Source organism: Sminthopsis crassicaudata, chromosome 6, assembly GCF_048593235.1.
Source record: "Sminthopsis crassicaudata isolate SCR6 chromosome 6, ASM4859323v1, whole genome shotgun sequence".
Classification (NCBI taxonomy): Eukaryota; Metazoa; Chordata; class Mammalia; order Dasyuromorphia; family Dasyuridae; genus Sminthopsis; species Sminthopsis crassicaudata.
In genome coordinates this window covers 147,379,294-147,401,330 of record NC_133622.1, presented here as the reverse complement: position 1 = coordinate 147,401,330, position 22,037 = coordinate 147,379,294, and the positions used below count along the sequence as shown (strand labels likewise).

The window sequence follows — 22,037 nt, the reverse complement described above, 5'->3', positions numbered from 1 at the left end:
ATGAATGCCTTATCCCATAAGAGTTCATTCAATATACAATACATATATACACACATATCTGTACATTTATGTACATATACCAATGCATGGTTACACGCACACACACATATGTATACACATACATACATACATACACACACATCTCAAACATAGACGGAAAATTCTTGAATTGATTCTAGAACTAAAGAGGAGGAGAAAAGCAGATTGAATTGCTTACAAGAAGTTACAAAACTATTTACAAACACTATACTTCTACAGGAAAAAAAAGCAGACTTTTGAAATGATTGTCAAGGCAGCTAGTTTCCAGAGTTGATAGAATCCTGCCTGGACCTGGATTCACATTCTAATCCTACCTCAAAATATTTACTGGCTCTATGACTCTAGGCAAATCATTTAGCCTCTGGGTCTCCTTTTCCAGGCTCTATCCTGTATCTTCTCCCTTTTTCTCTCTTTGTTCTCCTACTAGATTTTGTCCTCTGCTCTCAGAGTTCAATTATCTCTTGACATGTGACTCCTATTGCTCTTCCCAATAGTAAATGCCAAACCCATGTCACCAACTATTTGGCATTTCAAACTGGATGTTCTGTAGACCTCTCAAACTCAAACATATCCAAAACATAATTCATTATCTTTCTCTCTAAATCCATCCTTCTTTTTGATTTCCCTATTTTTGTTGAGGGCATCATCACCCTCCCAATAAGTCAGATTTAGAACTTCAAAGTCATTCTCAACTCTTTTTTCTTGATCACAGAGTGCAAATCCTGAACTGAAGAAGACCTCAGTTTGAATCCTGCTTCAGACATTTGCCAACTCTGGGAAAATTTCTTAACTTTTCTGAGACTCAGTTTCTCCATTTGTAAAATGGGGATAATAATAATAACCCCTACTTCAAAGGATTATTGTAAAGATCAATTGAGTTAACATTTGTAAAGCTCTTTGCAAACCTAAAATATTACCTAAGTGTCTGTTATTAAAACCAGTACCATACCATTTGTGATGAATGAAAAACCCGAGACAAGTTTTTGGCTAATCAATAATTAGTGTATTAATCAGGCTAGCTAATAATCAATAAATTGATGATCAGTTTCTCTCAGTAACCAAAGACACTTACTTAATAGAAACATTGAATGTCTTAAATATTTTTTAGAAAGAGACTGCTCATGATTGGAAAAATCAACCCTGACTGGTAAACACATAAATGAAGAGGTGGACTAAAAGTCTTCAGTTACTACTGCTCAGAACTGGGCTTGATCATGAGACTCAGCTGCCCCCTGCAATCTGGTCAGAGAAATCTATCTGTACTCAGACCATTCTTTCTGCTTGTTTTTTTCCTTCATGAGCTGGATGGATCACAATAAATTCCAATGGAAGGGTTCAAGGACAAGGGCAAGAATTTACCTAAATTAAATTTTGTTTATACTTAAAGGCCTCAAACAAGATAGAACAGCATGTTTCCTGAGAATTAAGATAATCTCATCTATCAGCCATGTCCTTTAGAGAAAGGACTAGACCCTAGTCTAGTTTGGATCCTAACTAATAATTGATGGTTAATATAATAGCAAAATAATAATTTCTCTCACAGTTTTTTTTGTTCAACTATGAGTCATAAATGAAGAATTTAAAATCTGATAGAATTCAAAATGGATATCAAAGGACAATGAAGACATGAAAGTTAGCTGAGAGCAGAGGCTCCCTTGAATAGGGCATGTCATTAGGGAAATGTATGGTCTAAAATAAAAATGTGCTGATTTCAAAATGAGAGCTAGGGACAACCCACTGTGTGTTCCATTAAGACCCCAGGACATCAGGTGAGACAAGCAGGAGGACAGACAAGAATTATGCAATATGGTAGGCAGGCTTGGTGTTGCAATCCACATTGTTGGAAGCGGCATCTGATCAATGAGATCACATTTCCACTTATTATATTTGAGCTAGATTTTGACATCTCTCTTTCCCTTGTTAAATATTTATTGAGTAAGCATCATAATATATTGTAATTCTCTCTTACAAAATCTTCTAGAACTAACTAGCCATGATTGATTCCTATTGATTGATAATAGAAACACATTGACCAAATTAGGAACAACCAAATTATAAACACTCTTTTCTCTATCCTTGAATCTCTTATCTTATTATTCTATCAACCCTCCAAAACACTTTATAGTCACTTAACATATATTTTGTATTTGCTTATTTGTATATGTGTTTTTAATCTCTCAGTGGAGTGTAAGCTTCTTGAAGACAGGGATGGGTTTTGTTTTCTTTTAGTTTTATATCTCAACCACTTAACATTGTGCCTTTTATAAGGCAGGATTTTAATAAATTCTTATTGAATTTTCTTGGAATTTATAAAATAAGGTACACACTTAACAATTGGTGATATTTCATTTTTATAATAATGTAAAGAATTGATATAAAATCATGCTAATTTATTAATACTATTTTTCATCAACAAAGTATAATACTGCATGCCATGAGTAATAACTAATCACCAAAAATATTTCCTTGTTCCCTTTGTGGCCATGTTCCATTGTGCATCTTCCAAAAACTTAAGTTATAATCCTTTCTTATTTTCCTCTAGTCTGTAGAATCATTCTATATTTCAATTTAACTTTTTTTCCTGTTACCTTAAAACAGTGGTTGGGGTCAGCTTTTGCAGTCCCATGCCCAGTGTTGGGATAAATAATACTAATAAGAGATTTCAAAAAAAGTCCTTTTCTCTGCTGACCTATCTCTTTCAGTCATTTCATGCTTTGTCTTCCGGAAAAAGCTTTTAAAAGATTAAAATGTTATCAGATGGTCACTCTTGATGAGATGATCAGTCATACTTTGCTCAATATTCTGCATGTCACTGCATGTGAAATATGGTGACCACACTGAACAATACTCTTCTCCTTCAGAACAGGAACCTTTTGGTAAATGGTAAGCAAAGAAACCAACATAAAGTGAGCACTAAGAGAATCATCTCTATGCAAACACTGGCTCAATCAAGGCTCTAAATGCCTCTTTCCTGCTGCTTCCAACGTATCTTGTTACCTACTTGGTGTAGCTGACTTTCTTTTTCCATGTAGATTTTGGCTACAGGTATATGTCGCACAGATAACAGTGCAATCATAGGAGCCTTCCCTGCTAAATTTCCAGTCATTGTGGGACATGAAGCAGTTGGAATTGTAGAAAGTATTGGAGAAGGAGTAACTACAGTGAAACCAGGTGAGAGAGGAGTTTTTAATCCAGAGTCCATGAATTTGCTTTTTAAATATGTTTAAAAATGTATTTCAATATAATTTGGTTTCCTTCATAATCTTAAATTTATTTTATGTGCATTTCAAAATGTTATTCTGAGAATGGGTCCATGGACTTTATTTACTACACTGCCAAAATACACACACACACACACACACACACACACACACACACACACACACACACACAGAATAAGAATCCTCTGAAATATGAGGATATTGGCCATGATACAAGTTTTAAATGAAGAGAATAGAAATACATTAACCTTTATCCTTTAACAGAAATCTATTTATAACAATTAGTTTTTTTGCATTTCATTTCTATAACAGTCATTTCTGAGTATATTTCAATCCCCAAGTCTTAGCAGAAATACAGGGTAATTAGGAGGAGAGAGGGCATTGGATTTGGAATCAGGAAGATTCAGTTTTCTAAATTCAAATCTGGCCTCAGATTGTATTAGCCCACTTGTGATAGGCAAGTCACTTAACCCTGTTTACCTCAATTGTAAAAATGAACTGGAGAAGGAAATACAAACTACTTTAGTATCTTTGTCAAGAAAATCTCAAAATAGTGTCATGAAGAGTTGGACATGACTGAAACAACTAAAAACAAGAAAACAGAAAAACAGTTACACAATTATGATTGATATGGTACCACATCTGGAGAAATACAATGAGCTGCCCCTATAGCTTCTAGCAAGATATGGGAAGGATATTTTATTCTTTGTTATCCAAGGTCAATATAGTTTTGGTTTTTTTTTTTAACAGGCATAGAGATTTTGACTTCCTTCTACTGTAATTTTCATTTACATTATTATAGTTGTATTTTTGCAAATATAATACCTACCTCCAGAATATTTTTCAAAAATTGATTATTACCTCAAGTTCATGAATAACCCTTTGGGATTGAATTGTACATATTATATAGTTCAAGAAATACCCCCCCCCCATCTCTATCAATTTTTTTATCCATTAGCCAACAAACAAACATTAATTCTCAGGAAAGACGGTCCTTCAAATGGCATAGCAAGAAAAACATTCTCCCTCTGCCCCATAAATCAGAGGCATATTTTTCCACAATTACACACATTATTCATACAAAGAACAGCTTTATACTTAGAATATAATGGCAGTGAAATTAAATGTAAATTACAAAAATGATAAAAAAAAAATTTACTTCTTGTTTCTACAGGACCCAGATATCCTTTTTCTTTTCTTAGTCCTCACGTATTTCCCCTCTGGTTGAGCATCTTTGTTGGGTAGATTGCTCAGCTGAATTCTCAGGGTTGGGTCTCTGTATTAAAGTTATTTTCCTTTTGTTGCTGTTGTTGGGAGAGGGAGAAACAATTTTTGCATCTGCTGCCTCCCTCAGAAAACTAATTGTCTATGTATCTGCAAGGTATATGTGTTTCTGTTCCTTTTCAGATTCAGGTTCTCCTACTGGTTAACAGTTTTGTCTTAAAGCTTCATTCTAATTGAACTTATGGGTAGGAGGAGGGAGAGCAAACTGAAATTCACTTCTTTTCCTCTCCCCAAATTCCAATGTTCTCTAAAAGGAACTTTGAGGTTATAACTTCTACCCTGGAACTATGGATTCTTCCAGGTCTTAGCTATTCAAACCACTTAGAGGCATAATTTATTTGTTTGCTCATCAATCTAGTTGCTTTCTATTGATTCCCCTAAAAAAATTTCATGAAGGGACCTAGTTGTAGAGTTCTAATTAATATGTCATTAACAGTTTGTGATTACATTCAAAGGGCAATTCTCTTCTTTTTATAAATATTCTCATGTTTCTCTGAATTCTTCATAGTCATTTCTTGATGCATTATCATATTTGACTATATTCATATATAATATTTTGTTTAATGATTTTCCAATCAAAGAGTACCCATTTTGTGGATATTCTTTGCTATCACAAGAAAGTGTCAGTATACCTAAAAGAGGTAGTAAGATGTTGCATGACCTGGAACGAAGCCTTACCTTTGTCATAAACTGGCTATGGAGTCCTAGGCAAATTAGTTAACCTCTCAGTTAAATTCTCTAAAACTCTAGCTCAAAGAATAGCCCCTTATACTAGTATATCCCCACTATCAGATTTCTCTCTCAATTTATACTCACTTGCAGGTTGATTCCCAACAGAGTGGTTCTTTTATTAAATTAAAATAGTTTTATACAAATAAAGCCAATGTAACCAAAATTAAAAGAAAAACAGAACATTGGGAGAAAAATTTTATAGATACTTTCTCATATCTAAAATATAAAAAGAACTTTGTCAAATTCAAAAGAATTGAGTCAGTCCCCAATTGCTATATGGCCAAAGGATATGAACAAGCAAAAATTAAAACTACATGGGGCAATAGATGGCACAGTGGCCCCAGAATCAGGAGGACCTGAGTTCAAATCTGAATTTAGACACTTAATACTTCCTAACTGCATGATCCTAAATAAGTCACTTAAACCCAGTTGCCTTGAAAAAAAAAAAAAAAAGGCAAGAAATCTTATATCTATCAGATTGACTATAACAATAGAGGAGGAAAGAAACAAATATTAGATTAGAAAAATTGGGACACTGATTCACTATTGGTAGAACTGTGAACTGATACAACCATTTTGGAGAATAATCTGGAATTATGCCCAAAGAGTTATAAAACTTTTGCATCTTTTGAACCAGCAATTCCACCATTATAAGTTTGTTTCCTAAGATGATTAGGTGTAATAGGCCAGAACTCTGGAGAAAGGTGTTAACTCAGTGGAATTGATAAGACAATGGTTACCTAGTTTAGCATGGTAATTAATAGTTCTCTAGTTCAGTATGATTGAACTAATCTTACAACAAATAATGGTTTCCTAGTGATATAATGATTGGCTTATACTCAGCATGATGAATGGATTTAATTGTAATAGAGTATTTAAGAGGTCAGAGTCAGACCAAGAGGGGAGATCGAACAGACTTGGAGACAGACTCAGAGAAGACAAAGGACTGGAGGCTGGAGCTGGCTGGCCTGTTCTTCTGCTTCTTCCACTAAGCCCAAGGCCAGTCGGCAGGGCCTCCAAAAAGCTAGCTGAACCCCAGGCAAGGAGATAATAAAAAATTTGGACTTTATCCCTAGCTATTCTCGTGGTGATTATTTAGCTGAAACGCAAACTATCTACAATTAGGGGAAAAGGAAAAGAACTTATATGTTCTAAACTATTTATAGCAGCTTTCTTTGTGGAGGCAAAGAACTGGAAATTGAGAGAATTCCCATCAAATGGGAAATAGCTAATCAAGTTTTGCTATGGGATTGTGATGGAATGCACTGCACTGTAAGAAATGAGAAGGTGGTTAATTTTAGAAAAACATACAAAGTCTTGCCCAAAATAATGAAGAGTAAAATGAACACAACCAAGAGAACACTGTATATAGTAACTGCAATATTGTTTGAAGAATAATTTTGAATGACTAAATCATTTTAAGTATGACAAATTCTCAAATTAACTACAAAGAACTTATGAAAGAAGATATCCACATCCAGAAAAATAATTTTATAAATAAAAGTACACGTAGTATGGTTTTACTTATATGCACATATTTGTGTCTATATAACCTTCTCTAGAGCAGATAGGGAGTGAGGTAGAAAATAAAATTAAAAGTGCATAGTTAGTAACAAAAGAAAACAGAAGCTAGCATAAAAAAGCAGGGGAGCTTTGAAAATGATGTGTACTATTTATTACTTAGGGTTTTTTTTTTTAAGTAAACATTAGAAATGGAAATTCAGGATTTATATGGAATCTTTTTGTATTCCTCTGGAAATGTTCTCTTTTTGGTCTTTCTTATAATTTAAAGTTCAAAATAAAAAAATTTAAATTTAAAAAGTTGTTTAGAAGGGAATGTGAGGAGAGTTTTTCTTCGTCGCTGCCTATACTTTGCCAACTTATATCTATTCTCCAGATCCCACTCCCCAAATATTTAATTTGGTATTTTAAAAACTTATTACTGGGCAATATTTTTTTCTCTTCCAGGAGACAAGATCATCCCACTTTGTGTCCCACAGTGTGGATTTTGCTCTGCCTGCATAAACCCCAATTCCAATTTCTGTGAGAAGATTGAGTGAGTTTCTGTCATTTTGCTGAGGCTTTATTTATTTGCCCCATTTACTAATATTTGAGCAGAGATCATTTACTGTGGTTTTGATGTATTAAATAGTATTGTAGGTAAAGGAGTGTTATCTGATGGCACTAGTAGATTTATCTGCAAAGGAAAGCCTGTATACCACTTCATGAATACCAGTACGTTCACTGAGTACACAGTGGTGGAAGAAAGTTCAGTTGCAAAAATTGATGCTGCTGCTCCTCCTGAGAAGGTCTGTTTATTTGGCTGTGCATTTTCCACTGGATATGGGGCTGCAATCAATACTGCCAAGGTAAGATGATGATCAAAAGAAGTAGAATAGGGAATGAGGAAACAAAACTATCACTTTTTGCAAATAATATAATGGTATTCTTGGAGAATTCTAAAAAACTAGTTGAAATAATTAACAACTTCCGAAAAGTTGAAAGATACAAAGTAAACATGTATAAATCATCAGCATTTCTACATATTACCAACAAAATCTAGGAGAAAAATATAAAAAGAGAAATTCCAGTTATTTTTATAACTTCAGAGAACATAAAATGCTTTAGAATCAAACTGCCAAGATGAACCCAGAAACTATGTGAATTCAATTACAAAACAGTTCACACAAACCAGATCTTAAACAATTGGGAAAAAGTTAATTGCTAATGGGTGGGCTAAGAAAAAAATAATTTAAAACAATAATTCTACCTATTTTAATTTACTTATTCAGTCCATATCAAACCACAAAAGAATTATTTTATAAAATTAGAAAAAATAACAAAATTAATTTGAAAGAACTAAAGGTAAAAAAAAATATCAAGGGAATCAATGAAAAAATGGAAAGAAAAGTGACAGCACTATCAGGTTTCAAATTGTGTTACAAAGTAGTAAGTATCAAAACTGTCTTGTACTGGTTAAGAAATTAGAATCGTACATCAATGGAATAGATTAGGTACACAATACACAGTTAAAAAAAATAATAATACCATAATATTCTAATGTTTGACAAATTCAAAGATTTGAGATTTTAGGATAAGAAATCACTATTTGAGAAAAATTCCTGAGAAAACTAGAAAGTAGTTTGGCAGAAATTGTGTTATAGACCGTTATCTAAAAATGGGTACATGATTTGGATGTAAAAAAGTGATATCATAAGCAAATTAGGGAAGCATGAGATATTTTACCTGTCAGATCTATAGATAAAGGAAGAATTTATGAACAAACAAGCAGTAGTAAAAATTAGGGGATATAAAATAGGTAATTTTGACTACATCAAATTCAAAAGTTTTTCCACAAACAAAACCAGTGCAGTCAAGATTTGAAAAGAAAACAGAAAAGTGAAAGAGTAGAGAAGGGGAAGAGGATGGGATTTTATAGCTTTCTCTGATAAAGACCTCACTTTTCAACTACAAAAAAGGTGAGTCAAATTTATAAGAATATGAACAAAGGATATTAATGCAATTTTCAGATGAAGAAATTAAAGCCATTTACAAATATATGGAAAAAATGTCCTAATTCACTAACGATTAGAGAAATGCATATTAAAACAATGTTGAGATACACCAGTATGACAGAAAAGAAAAATGTCAAATATTGCTGGGGATATGGCAACATAGAGACACTATGTGAAGTTGAGTGAAGTTAGGAACTAATCCAACCCTTCTGGAGAGCAATTTGAACTTTGCCCAAAGTGCTATAAAACTGTTCATTTCTTTTGACCCAGCAATACCACTATTGGGTCTGTAGTTCAAAGATATCAAAGGAAAAAGGAAAAGGACCTATTTGTGAGAAAAAAAAAATATTTAAAGCAGCTCATTTTGTGATAACAAAGAATTGGAAATTGAGGAAATGCTCATCAATTGAGAAATGACTAGATAAGTTGTATATGACAGAAATGATGATCAGAATGCTTTCAGAAAAACTTGCATAAATTGATGCAGAGAGAAATGAGCAGAACCTGAAGAACATTGCACACAGTATAGCAATATTGTACAATAATCAACTATAAACAACTTAGCTATTTTTGACAATTCTTTTTGTTGTTCAGTCATGTCCACTACTTCATGAACTCTATCAGATTCAGTTCAGTTTCCATTCAGATCAGTTTAGATCTAAACTCTCATCTTTCTGTTTCTTAACTCAGTTTTTTATCCATTGCACCACGTAGCTGCCTCAGAAGAACGGTTACATCCTTTGATGTCCAGAGTTACACAAATAGGCTCATCTATCCTTTTAGTTACTGATCATATGATTGGTTTTGTTCAATCATTCAACTGTGTCTGACTCTTCAGGATCCTATATGGGTATGGGTGGTTTTGGGGGACAAAAATACCAAAGTGATTTGCTTTTTTTCTCCTCTACTGGATTAAGGCAAAAACAAGTTAAATAACTTGTCTAGAATCACACTAATGAAATGTTTCGAGCTGAATTTTAACTCAGGTCTTTGTGACTTCAGGCACTTGCCTCCTTCTCAACACTACAATGATCCAAAACAATTCCAAAGGACTTGTGAAGAAAACATGCTATTTACCTCTAGAGATAGAACTGATAGTATCTGAATATAGGCTGAAACATACTTTTTAATTTTTAAAAGTTTATTTATTAGTTTTTAATATTTACTTTTATAAGATTTTGATTTCCATTTTTTCTCTTTTTCTTCCTTTATCCCTACTCACCATGCCTTTCAATCTGACTTAAATTATATGTGTATAATCAAATTAAACCTACTTTGACATTAGTCAAGTTGTGAAAAAAAATCAGAACAAAAGGGAAAAGCCATGAAAAAGAAACAACAACAACAACTTTACGGTATACTACCACATTAACATACCGCAATTTGTTCAGCCATTCCCTAATTGATGGGCATCCCCTTGATTTCCAATTCTTTGTCACAACAAAAAGAGATGCTATGTGGGTCCTTTTTCCATTTTTTATTATCTCTTTGGGATACAGGCCTACTAGAGATATTGCTGGGTAAAATGATATGCCCAGTTTTATAGCCCTTTGGGTATAGTTCCAAATTGCTCTCCAGAATGGTTGGAGAAGTTCACAACTCCATCAACAATGTATTCATGTTCCATATCCTCTTCAAAATGTATCACTTTCTTTTTCCTTTTCAGATTTAAGTTTCGGTTCCCTATATATATGAGTAATGAGACCTTCATCAGAGAAACTTAACTTCAAATTTTTTTCCGCAATAGTAATAGTAATTTTTTCCACAGTTACTATTGCTAACTATTTGTATAGTTATATAAAAACATTCATTTATTCTATTGTCTCTCTCCTTTTACACTGTCCTTCCTCAAAAGTGTTTTGTTTCCCCCCCCCCATAGGCCCTCTCTTCTATCACCCTCCCCTCCTTTCCTTATCCTCTTCTTCTCTTACTTTCCTGCAGGGTAAGAATGTGTATCTTATTTCTTCTTTGAGCCCATTTTGATGAAAGTAAGGTTCACTTACTTCCTCTCCCCTCCCTATTTTCTCCTCCACTGTAAAACATTTTTCTTGCCTCTTTTGTGACAGATAATTTATGACATTCTATCTCTCTCCCAGTACATTCCATTCTCACCCCTTTTTATTTTTTTAGATATTATCCCTTCATATTCAACTCATATCTTTGCCCTCTGTCTATATATACTACTTCTAAATGCCATAATAATGAGAAAATTCTTATACATTACAAGTATCATCCTCCCATATAGGAGTGTAAACAAATTAACTTCTATTAAGTCCCCTATGATTTTGCTTTCCTGATTACCTCCTTATGTTTCTCCTGAGTCCTATATTTGAAAGTCAAATTTTCTGTAGAGCTCTGATCCTTTCATTATGAATGCTTGAAATTCCTCTACTTCATTGAATATCCATCTTTTTCCCTGAAGGATTATGCTCAGTTTTGCAGAGTAGGTGATTCTTGGTTGCATTTCTAGTTTTATTGTTCTCCAGAATATATTTCTAGCACTCTGAACCTTTAGCATAAAACCTGCTAAATCTTGTATCATTCTGACTGTGGCCGTCGTACTTGAATTATTTCTTTCTGAATGCTTGTAATATTTTCTCCTTACTCTGAGAGTTCTAGAATTTGGTTACAAAATACCTGAGAGTTTTCATCTTGGGATCTCTTTCAGGAGGTGACCAGTGGATTTTTTCAATTTCTATTTTACTTCTGGTTCTAGAATATCAGAAGAGTATTCCATGATTATTTCTTGAAAGATGATGTCCTGGCTCTTTGTTTTTGATCATGGCTTTCAGATAGACCAATAATTTTTAAATTGTCTGTCCTGCATCTATTTTCCATGTCATTTTTTTTCTCTAATGAGATATTTCACATTGTTTTCTTTCTTGTTGTTCTTTTGATTTTATCTTATTGCTTCTTGATTTCTCATAAAATCATGAGCTTCCATATGCTCAATTCTAATTTTCAAGGAATTATTTCCCTCATTGAGCTTTTTGTACCTTTCCATCTAACCAATTTTGCTTTTTTAGGCATTTTTCTCCTCATTAGCTTTTTGTATTTCCTTTTGTATCACTCTTGCTTTTCTTTCCAATATTTCTTCTCTACCTCTTTTATGTGATTTTCAAAATCCATTTTGAGCTCTTCTATAGCCTGAGACCAATTCTTATTTTTCTTGGAGGCTTTGGGTGTAGGAATTTTGATTTTGTTATCATCTTCTGAGGGTATATCTTGGTCTTCCTCATCAACATAGTAACTTTCTATGGCCAGAATCTCTTTTTGTTGTTTTCTCAGACTTTTAATTCTTGGATTTCAGTGATATAGAGATGAAATGGGAGATCTTTCCAAGCATGGAGGACAATCTGTACAAAGGCAGAGAAGAGAGATGGAATGTCATGTCAAGAAATTGCTTTGCTCCCAGGGTGGAAGGTGTAATGTCGCAAGCTTTAGAGGTTTTGCACAGCTATCTTGAGAGCTTCTAGGGATCTGTATTATGAACCAGCGCTGCAACTTGAACCTGAGTATGAGCAAAGCCACAGAGTCCTACTTCAATGCAAGCAAAAAGACTCCTATAATCTCCCTCTAACCAGCTGTTTTGCTCCCTTATCTGCTGGCTGACTTCTGGAGAACTCTGGAAGTTGCCTCCGCTACTGCTCCTGCCTGCCACTGCTGCTGCCAGCACAGCTGTTGATTCAGTGGCTCCCAAAGTCCACTCCTAATTTTCTGGGGCTCTCCTCACACACCAAGTGAGACAAACCTTTCCTGACTGAGAAGTCTATTTTTCTGAAGGTGGACAACATCTTCCTTCATAAATCCAAGTCTATCCATATTTTTTTAACTCCATTAATTCACCATTTTCTATACCACAGCAATATTCCAACTTTAAACTGTCTAGTTATTTTAGTCTAATGAAATCTTGATTAATATGGCTTAGTGTAGTTTCTCCATTGTTCTCTTTTGATTAAATCCATTTTAGCTTTAACTTTGTTACTACCCCCTTTTTTTACATAACAAATTCTATTTTTAATCTTTATTTTGTTTGAGTAGTGTCTCTTATTTCCTATCTTCCTGACTCCTCTGCTTTATGTCTACCTATTACCTTTTCCTCTTATTACTTAATCTATGCTTCTTTCCAAGAATCTCTCCCTTATCTTTCCCCCACCTTTGCCCTTTGACTTCTTGTTTTCATCTAAATTTGGAAAATTTTTAGAGCTTTTCAAATGTAAGTTTTTCTCTACATATCCATTCTCATCAATCTACATATATGCATTTTTGAAAACGAATTTTCTGAGGTAACAGAATATCATTTCCTAATATATATTTCTGATCTTTAAACTGTTTATGTTTCTCATCCTCTCAAAATATTACTACCAGAATCAATTTGCCAGTGGTTTCATTGTATTAGTTATATTCTAGATTTCATGTTTCCAAAAATCCCAAACTTATTATAATATCAGTTTTACTGGATCAATAATTAATTACTAAAGGTCAGTATTTTTTTTTTCATCACCATAGGTCATCCCTGGATCTACTTGTGCTGTCTTTGGCCTGGGAGGAGTAGGCATGTCAATTATTATAGGCTGTAAAGCAGCTGGTGCTTCTCGGATTATTGGAATTGACATAAACCCACTCAAATTTGAGAAGGCCAAGGCTGTAGGAGCCACTGAGTGCATCAACCCTAAGGATTACACAAAGCCCATCAGTGAAGTGTTAAAGGAAATGACTGGCAATTCTGTGAAATATACCTTTGAAGCCATTGGGCACCCTGATACCATAGTAAGTAATTAATGGGTAGAGAGAAGAATTTGAGAGCCATGATAAATGTTCAATCCCATCTAATGGTAGAATTCACCTCTCAACGATTTAATTTATTACGAGTATCCTTAGGATGCAGCTGTGACAAAATCTGAGTTTACATACACTAGTGTAAATTAAGCAATAGGAATTTAATAAATTCCTATTATGTGCAAGCACTAGGCTAGGTTCAGAGAATTCAAATAAAAAAAGGAAAACAACAGTTGTCTTCAGGGAACTTACATTCTACTAGGCAGAAATAACATCTGTAAAGGAGTGATGAAAGGGTGTCTTGGTCAGGTGAGTCACAGGGGATGAGGAACAGATTTTCATTTGCTTTTCATATTATTGATTTTCATATTATTTCTAATGCCATATTTAGTATTGATTTGGTTATTTTTCTCTAAGCAATAGCAAAAAATATAAAGCTAATGGTAGGAAAGAGGATAATTCCTGGTGGCAGGGCAAATACAAGGATTCCTGTGTGAGGTAGACCCTGTTGTCCCAGTTAAAGATGTACTGTGAAGCGTGGTCCTTCAGTCTCCTCATCTATAAAATGAAAAGGCTAGTTTAGAGTACCATTGGGACTGAGATCCTATTTCTGCTTTAAATCCATGATCCTCCTATTCTGCTTTCTGTTTTCTGCCTTTGCAGGGAAGATGTCTGTTGACGGGGTACTAAGAACTGCAGAGTTTATACAATATTCAAAGCAAGTTTTACTCATAAGAAACCAAATTTATTCCACTATGTTGGAATATATACTTCAATTTCTTGACATGACATTCCATCTCTCTTCTCTGCCTTTGTACAGATTGTCCTCCATGCTTGGAAAGATCTCCCATTTCACCTCTATATCACTGAAATCCAAGTTTCCCCCAATTAAGCTCAAATATTACCTCCAACTGGAGGCTTAAAAAAAAAATCTCCCTGCCAAATTGCCAGTGCTTTTCCCCTACTATTTACCTTGAATTTACTTGCTAATTTTTTTATACTTATGCATATAGGTTATGTATACCTCTTCACATACACAATGAATGTAGGACTCTTGAGAAGGACTCCTTTGTTTGGTATGACTAGAATAGTACCTTGTAAATAGTTAGCATTAATAAATTCTTATTGATCAATTCATGAGGAATTACTAATTGGTGGCAATGAAACAAGGCACAGATCTCTTCCCATTCTGATAGATACCATAAGAAACCTATTTTCTCTTTCATTCTCATTCATCAGATTGATGCTCTGGCTTCTTGCCATAAGAATTATGGGACCAGTGTGCTGGTAGGCGACCCTTCATCAACTACAATGCTCACCTATGATCCCAACCTGCTGTTCACTGGACGCACCTGGAAAGGATGTATTTTTGGTGGTATGTGGTTGAAAATGAGGGGTATTCATTCAGATAGAAATTAATGCTTTCTATGTGATAGGCACCATATTAAGTGTTAAGAATACAAATATAAGTAAAATAAAAATTAATTGCTTTTAGAATCAAAAAGCTTACATTCTAATGAAATATAACACATTCAAGACAGCTAGAAGAGAAAGTGAAATGGAGAAAAAAGTACAGATTTTCTTGAGTAGAAAAAATAGAGGACCTGGTCCAGGTCCTGGGAAAGAAATCTGGAATTGGACAGGGATTCACCATTCACAAGAGAGACAGTGTTGGAAGCATCTGAGGATGGATAAGGAAGTTGTTGACACATAAATGAAAGGGGTTGGACATTTGACATGTTCTTTGCCAAAAGAGAGAGAGAAAGCCTATGATCTCACAATATTTTTAAAAATAGTTCATAGTCATAGAATTTCCAATCCCTCTAATTTTGTCTGCCTGCATTTTTGATTTCCTTCACAGGCTAATTGTACACTATTTCAAAGTCCGATTTTTTTTGTTCAGCAAAACAACTGTTTGGTCATGTATACATATATTGTATTTAGTTTATACTCTAACATATTTAGCATGTATTGGTCTACCTGCCATCTGAGGGGGGCGGGGGAAGGAGGGGAAAAATTGGAAAAAAAAAAAAAAGTTTTGGCAATTGTCAACGTTGTAAAATTACCCATGCAAATATCTGGTAAATAAAAACTATTATTATTTTTTTAAAAAATATTTCATAGTGTGGTGGTGGTAGATTTTGAATAAAGTTCAGAAAACAAAACAAAGGACAAATTTGAAGAAGATATTAAAAAGAAAAAAAAGTTGTTCAGTAATGTCACTCCAGACTTAGCAGGAATTTTTATGACTAGAAGTTCTTTTTATTTGAATTTTGTTAACTTTTGTAATTTTTTTTATTTTTAAAAGTTTTTTATTTTCAAGGCATATGCATGGATAATTTTTCAACATTAACCCCTGCAAAACCTTGTGTTCCAAATTTTCCCCTCCTTCCCTCCATCACTTCTCCTAGGTGGCAAGTAATCCAATATATATTAAACATGTTAAAATATATGTTAAATCCAATATATGTATACGTATTTATACAATTATCTTGCTGTACAAGAAAAATCAGATCAAAATAGGAAAAAATAAGAAAAAAAAACAAAATGCAAACAAACATTTGTTTATTTTTTAATATCAACTTAATTCACAAAAATAGAATTCTGCCCTCTACTACAGAGAGAGCCATTCTTTGTAACAAAGAATAATAGAGGAGAAAGAAGCTCAGCTAAATTAACATATCACCAAGTACAATAGTATAATAATGATTTCTCCAATTACTTTCTTGAGTGTGATTCTGGTTTACTTTATGACTTTGCAAAGTATATAGGGCCATGCATAAACATTTCCTAGACTGCTAAGCAGCATGTTCAGTTCTAAATTTAGAGTAAATAAGAAATAACAGAAACTATATATTTATATCATGACAGATGGATTGATCTCCATAATAGAAACTCACATTTATATAGTGTTTTAATGTTATATTACACTTTCCTTCAATAATCCTGTAAGATCACTAATTCAAGTATTATCGCCATTTTACAGATGACACAACAGAAGGTTAGAGAGGTTGAACAACTTATCGATTGTAAAATTGCTAAATAGTACCTCTCGTCTGATTTTTCTACCTGTTGTCCTGAATAGATTAGTACAGAGTGAGCTTTACTCTGTTGCTAGTGGCAGCAGAGGGAAGATATCTGTGAAAGAGGGTTTTGTTTTATTGTTGTTTTTTTTTTTCACTTGGATCAGGCAATATAGTTCTTAAGTTGCTAATTTTTTAAATTACTTTTTTTCTTCAATTAGCAAAAGTCTGCCTTTTTCACTTCTCACTCATGGAATTGAATTCCACCCTAGTTCTGTAGTCCAGAACAGGGTAAAATGTGACAAACCTGACCCCACTGTAATTCTCTACTGTTGTTGGTGACCCAGTATGGGTATGCCTAAGTTTATAGTCTGTTCTTGAGAATCATAGTCCTATGCTGCTAATATACTGAGCTGCCCCATCCCCAGGAATTTCAAACCTTTGTCGGTTTCCCTATGCTGATCCAGGATGGACAAACGACTTGTGATTTTTTTCTGGCTTTCCATATCACGATCTATTGCATTTTCTAGATTTGTTGGGAGGAGTCGTGTTTATTTGTTTGGTTTGCAGGGGTGGGGGGTGGGGAGGAACCTCACTGGATTGCTTTCAGCTACTCCATCTAACCCTAAGACTTTTAATTTCCATCAAATATCATTTTAATATATCTGTCACACTATTTTTCCTATTAAATCCACTACTTCCCCCGTATCCCCTGTTTCTATTAATTCTCTTAATCACAATTGAAACCCCAGAGAGGTAGCACAATGCAGTTTAACGAAGAACTGGGCCACTGTGGAACCCGTTTTGGTACCTATTCTTGCTTATTCCGCACTTTAAACTTTAAGGGCCTCAGTTTCTTTCTCTGTAAAATAAGAAAATCAGATTAGATGATCTCAACTCTATCACATCTCTAAATCATTATGACTCAAATATAAAAAGTTTCATGAATAGAAATTATTTTTAGAACTTCTTGGGAATAAATAACAAAAAAAGAAAAAAGGGAAACCCAAAGAACAAGATACATTAAAATTTAATCATAATACATGCTGTCATTCATCCTCATTATTGCAGGTCACACATTCTATAAGTTAGCTCAGAATGTCATTAAGTTAAGCATTATTAAACACATACATCATTCATAGTACTATACTATATAGCTTGAGAAGATAAAGAAAATAAAAACTAGTAAAAGATAGCATTCCTGCCCTTGTGAAATTTACAAAATCAACAAACAGGTGTCAGGGGTCAGATTCGAAGAAAGTCTTGGTTGAATTTGAGGGACCTCAGTGATTTATTGCCCCACTTAGGTAATCTGGGTAATTTAGCATCTGACACTCCCAAAAGATAAACACTTGACTCTTTCTTGAAATCACTGGGACTGGGAGAACATTCTAGAATTATGCACAAAGAGTTATCTAATTTTGCAAATTCTTTGACCCAGAACATCCCTATTAGGTCTGTTTTCCAAGGTTCATCAAGGAAAAAGCAAAGAGCCTATATGTCCTCAAATATTTATAACAGCTTTCTTTGTGGTAGTGAAGAACTTGGAAATTGAGGGGATGTTCATCAATTGGGGAGTGTTGGAATACATTTGTGATGGAAAGCTGTTGTGTTGTAAGAAATTATGGGCAAGTTGATTTTAGAAAAACATGGAAAGACTTGCATAACATAATGAAGAATGAAACAAGCAGAACCAAAAAAAAAAAAAAAAAAAAAAAAACAACACAAAACCAAAACATATTGTATACAGCAACAGGAATGTTGTTTGAAGAACTATGAATAATCAAGTCATTCTAAGTATTATAAATACTCAGAGCAACTACAAAGGACTTATGAAATAAGATGCTATCTATCTTCGGAGAAAGAATTGATAAACAGAAGCATGTATGGTATGGTTTTACGTATTTGTATGTATGAGTATGTGAAATACTGATGACCTTCTCTAGTCAAGGTGAGGAAGGAGAAAAGGAGACCATTCAAAACTTAAAATGTAATCGCTCCAAAAAATTAAATTGAATTTAAAATAAATAGATGAATAAAATTTAAAAATAACACAGATTTACAAGCTTCAAAACATTAATACTTATATTTACAAATTAATGGAAACTGATAGGACTTGCATCTGAATCCAAAGAGTATAACAATAACACCAAAGTGAACAACCTTCTCTCCCAAGAGATTTGCATAGTCCTGGATTCAACTAAAGGCACCAGTTACTGCTTCCCCTTAATGCTTCCAGTTACAATTTTCCATGTAGTTCATTCATCCATTCTTCTTAAGCCATCATTTATGTAGAGTGCCCATAATAACAAGCTTTAGATAAAAGGACTTGTGATGATAGGAGATATAAGATTCTTTATTCTTGTGTTTCTTGGCTCAGTCTCTGCCTTTTCTGACATAGATTTAACAAACAGCTTTTAAAAAGAAAATGTTTGCATGCCACACATGTTTAATCTAGATTTTTTGATAATTTTTCTATCCGTCTTAAATATACACAATCAATAACACACACACACGCACACACACACACACACACACACACACAAACCATCAAATAACCTAACCCAGCTTGTAGGATATGCTGATTTCTGAAGAGTATGTTATAGCTGTCTCCAGTGAACTAATGTGATTTGGATTCAGCATGTCTCTGCTTTAACCCTATGTGGGCTCACAATGAGTTTTTTCTGTTTGTTTCCTCTCTCCCTCATAAATCCAGGCAGGGTCTCCCTCCATCATTCTAGCACTTCCTGCTCAACTTTAGGGAATAGGGAAGTTTCCCTCTTTATCCCCAAATGCTACTATAGTTACTAATGTTCCCTATCTCTTAGAGTAACTGAGATACATTCTTCACCAGGGCTACTTTCCAAAATATCTATAGAGAAAGACAGGAGAAAAGGCCAACTCCTGGTGTAATTATGTTAGGATGAGAGAATAATTTGCACTCTCTGTTACCTGATTTGCTTGAGCTAGTAAAAACAAAGTCAATTTTGATCTCTGGCAAATGGTGACAATTGTATGCAACCAAATTTATAGGATTATTATGAGGACCACACAAGAAAGGGTGACCTAAGATGCACTCCATAAATCACTAGCTAAAAGAGAAATTAGAGGAAAAAAAACACAAAATAATATTAGTTGTTTTTGTTTTTTTTTCTTAACAGAATCTGGTGCGATATAAAGAATTCAGCCTGGAACTTAGTTCCCAACATCTACTAGTTAGGTGACTGAGGAATCCATCTGGTTTCCCTGAAATTTAGTTTTCTTAACTTTAAAATACTTGTATTACTTCCATTACAGGATTGTTTGAATATGACTATTTTATGAATTATAAAGCTCCATGTAATAAATATGGGTTATTATAACTTATCACCTAAGTTCCCAGACTTTTCATTCAGCAGCGCAGAATGAAGTTAACTAGAAAAGGTTTCTTGGATGAAGTGAGATTTTGGCAAAGAATATGATGGTGATAAAAGATTCTGAGCCCCCCTCCGCCCTTTCTTCTGAAAAAGACATTGTATAAAATTATACAAAATAAAGGCTGTCATATTTAAGTGAAATATACTTTAATATTCTATGGATCCATGATTTCATCCATTTAGCTATACAACTAGTACAGGTGGCAACCTAATACCCACTGCCTTCCTTCTTCTCCCATTTTCTCATGTGCAAGTCTTGTTCATTTATTTCCCTAGACAATCCACCCAATGCTCTGCCCCCCCAAATTAGAATGTGAGCTTTTTGCATAGAAATTGTTATTCTCTTTCTTTATGCTCCCAGGGCCTAGCATATATTAAGCACTTAATAAATGCTTATTGACTGGTTGACTCAATGTTTTACAAATAAAGTAAAATGCTGGTGCTTAATTTTTTAAGGTTGGAAAACCAGAAATGATCTCCCAAAGCTCGTATCTGATTTTATGGCAAAGAAATTTGACTTGAACCCATTAATAACCCATGTTTTACCCTTTAATAAAATCAAAGATGGATTCGATCTACTCAACAGAGGAGAAAGGTATGTGTCTTTATGTTTGTGAGTCAAAAATGCAATTTGTATAATACTGTTTTTAATCATCTTATTTATATATACATATATGATTTTAATTTATGACTTGCACAAAATGAAAATCGGTATTACATTGTCACAGATGAACATAATATTTTCTGTTTTCCTTATAAAATGGAAGTACACTTTGCTGATGTCTTAGGTTCACTGTAGCACAAAGAAGTAGATTCCATTAACTTAGTTCCAGTCCTATAACTTACAAATCATATGATCTTTGGCAACTGCATCTCTCTGGCCCTTACTTCTTTCTCTTTAAAGTTATATGGCTTTGGGGCAGCTAGGTGGTGTAGTGGATAGAGCACCAGCCCTGAATTCAGGAGGACCTGAGTTCAAATGTGGTCTCAGACACTTAACACTTCCTACTGTGTGACCCTGGGCAAGTCACTTACCCCCAGCCTCAGGGGAAAATAAGATAAAGTTATGTGGTTTCATTTGATAACGCTAAGTCATGATTTTTTGAGATAATCTTCTCTGTGTGCATTAATCTTGAGAACTTTTGGCATTAAACCCAAATGTAAGAATATGAAGGCAGAGCATGAATATGGATAGTGAATGACTTGAGTGTTACACCAAAACTGTCTCACTGCACCCTTGAAGTAAGACAAGAGAACCTTTTTATACAAGATATAACTCTCAAAGCTTCTCGACAAAAGCAAATGCATGGTATCAAATGGATTGTTATTACAGGAAAATCTCTTCAATTTTGGTCTCAGGGATGAGCACTGGATAACAAACTGGAAAAAATTAAACTGGTTTAAAATTATATTTTCTCTGCTCCCATATCCTAGTTCCTATTCTTACTTATAGCAAACCAAGAAAGTCTATTCTGGCACCATGCTCCATTTCCCATCAGGCATTTCTGTGGAGTCCAATGGCATTACAGGTTACAAGAACAAACTAATTTTGGTTCTTTGTTCAAAAAGCAAGTTCCATTGATCTGGAAAGAATTATGGTTTTTTCCTCCCTTTTTTTTCTGAACTTCTCTCATCCTTCTCTAGTTTTTATATCTTTTTTATATACTGAAATTAGAGTCAGATCATAAGGAGGAATGAGTACATGTCTACATATGAGTTTTGGTCTAAAACCATGCCTAGAAATGGTTTGAATATTCTAAACAACCAATTACTACATTTGGAAAATAGTTGAATTTAGACAAACTGGTTGTTTTCCAGTTAATCAGATGTTTGACCAAATCATAGGATCATAGTAACATTACTGTATAGTTGAGAAAGACTTTAGGCCTAACCTTTCATTTACAATTGAGTAAACTGTAGCCCAGGGAAGTTAAATGACTCGCCAAAAGTAATGTTGACAATCTTGACATCTGTCTTCATCTGAGATTGTGTAGAGATACAAATGGTATTACACTTGTTATTCAATAT

General features: G+C 34.0%; 1 protein-coding gene across 1 annotated transcript in view; it reads left to right on the top strand.

Annotated features, from left to right (window-relative positions):
• LOC141545723 (all-trans-retinol dehydrogenase [NAD(+)] ADH7-like) overlaps positions 1 to 22,037 on the top strand; it is a 28,267-nt gene that overhangs the window by 3,967 nt on the left and 2,263 nt on the right. Inside the window, exons 3-8 of the mRNA XM_074272939.1 lie at positions 3,072 to 3,210; positions 7,245 to 7,332; positions 7,429 to 7,645; positions 13,301 to 13,561; positions 14,810 to 14,945; positions 20,466 to 20,604. Of these exons, the coding sequence (XP_074129040.1) occupies positions 3,072 to 3,210; positions 7,245 to 7,332; positions 7,429 to 7,645; positions 13,301 to 13,561; positions 14,810 to 14,945; positions 20,466 to 20,604 (980 nt within the window). The remainder of the gene's footprint in view (positions 1 to 3,071; positions 3,211 to 7,244; positions 7,333 to 7,428; positions 7,646 to 13,300; positions 13,562 to 14,809; positions 14,946 to 20,465; positions 20,605 to 22,037) is intronic.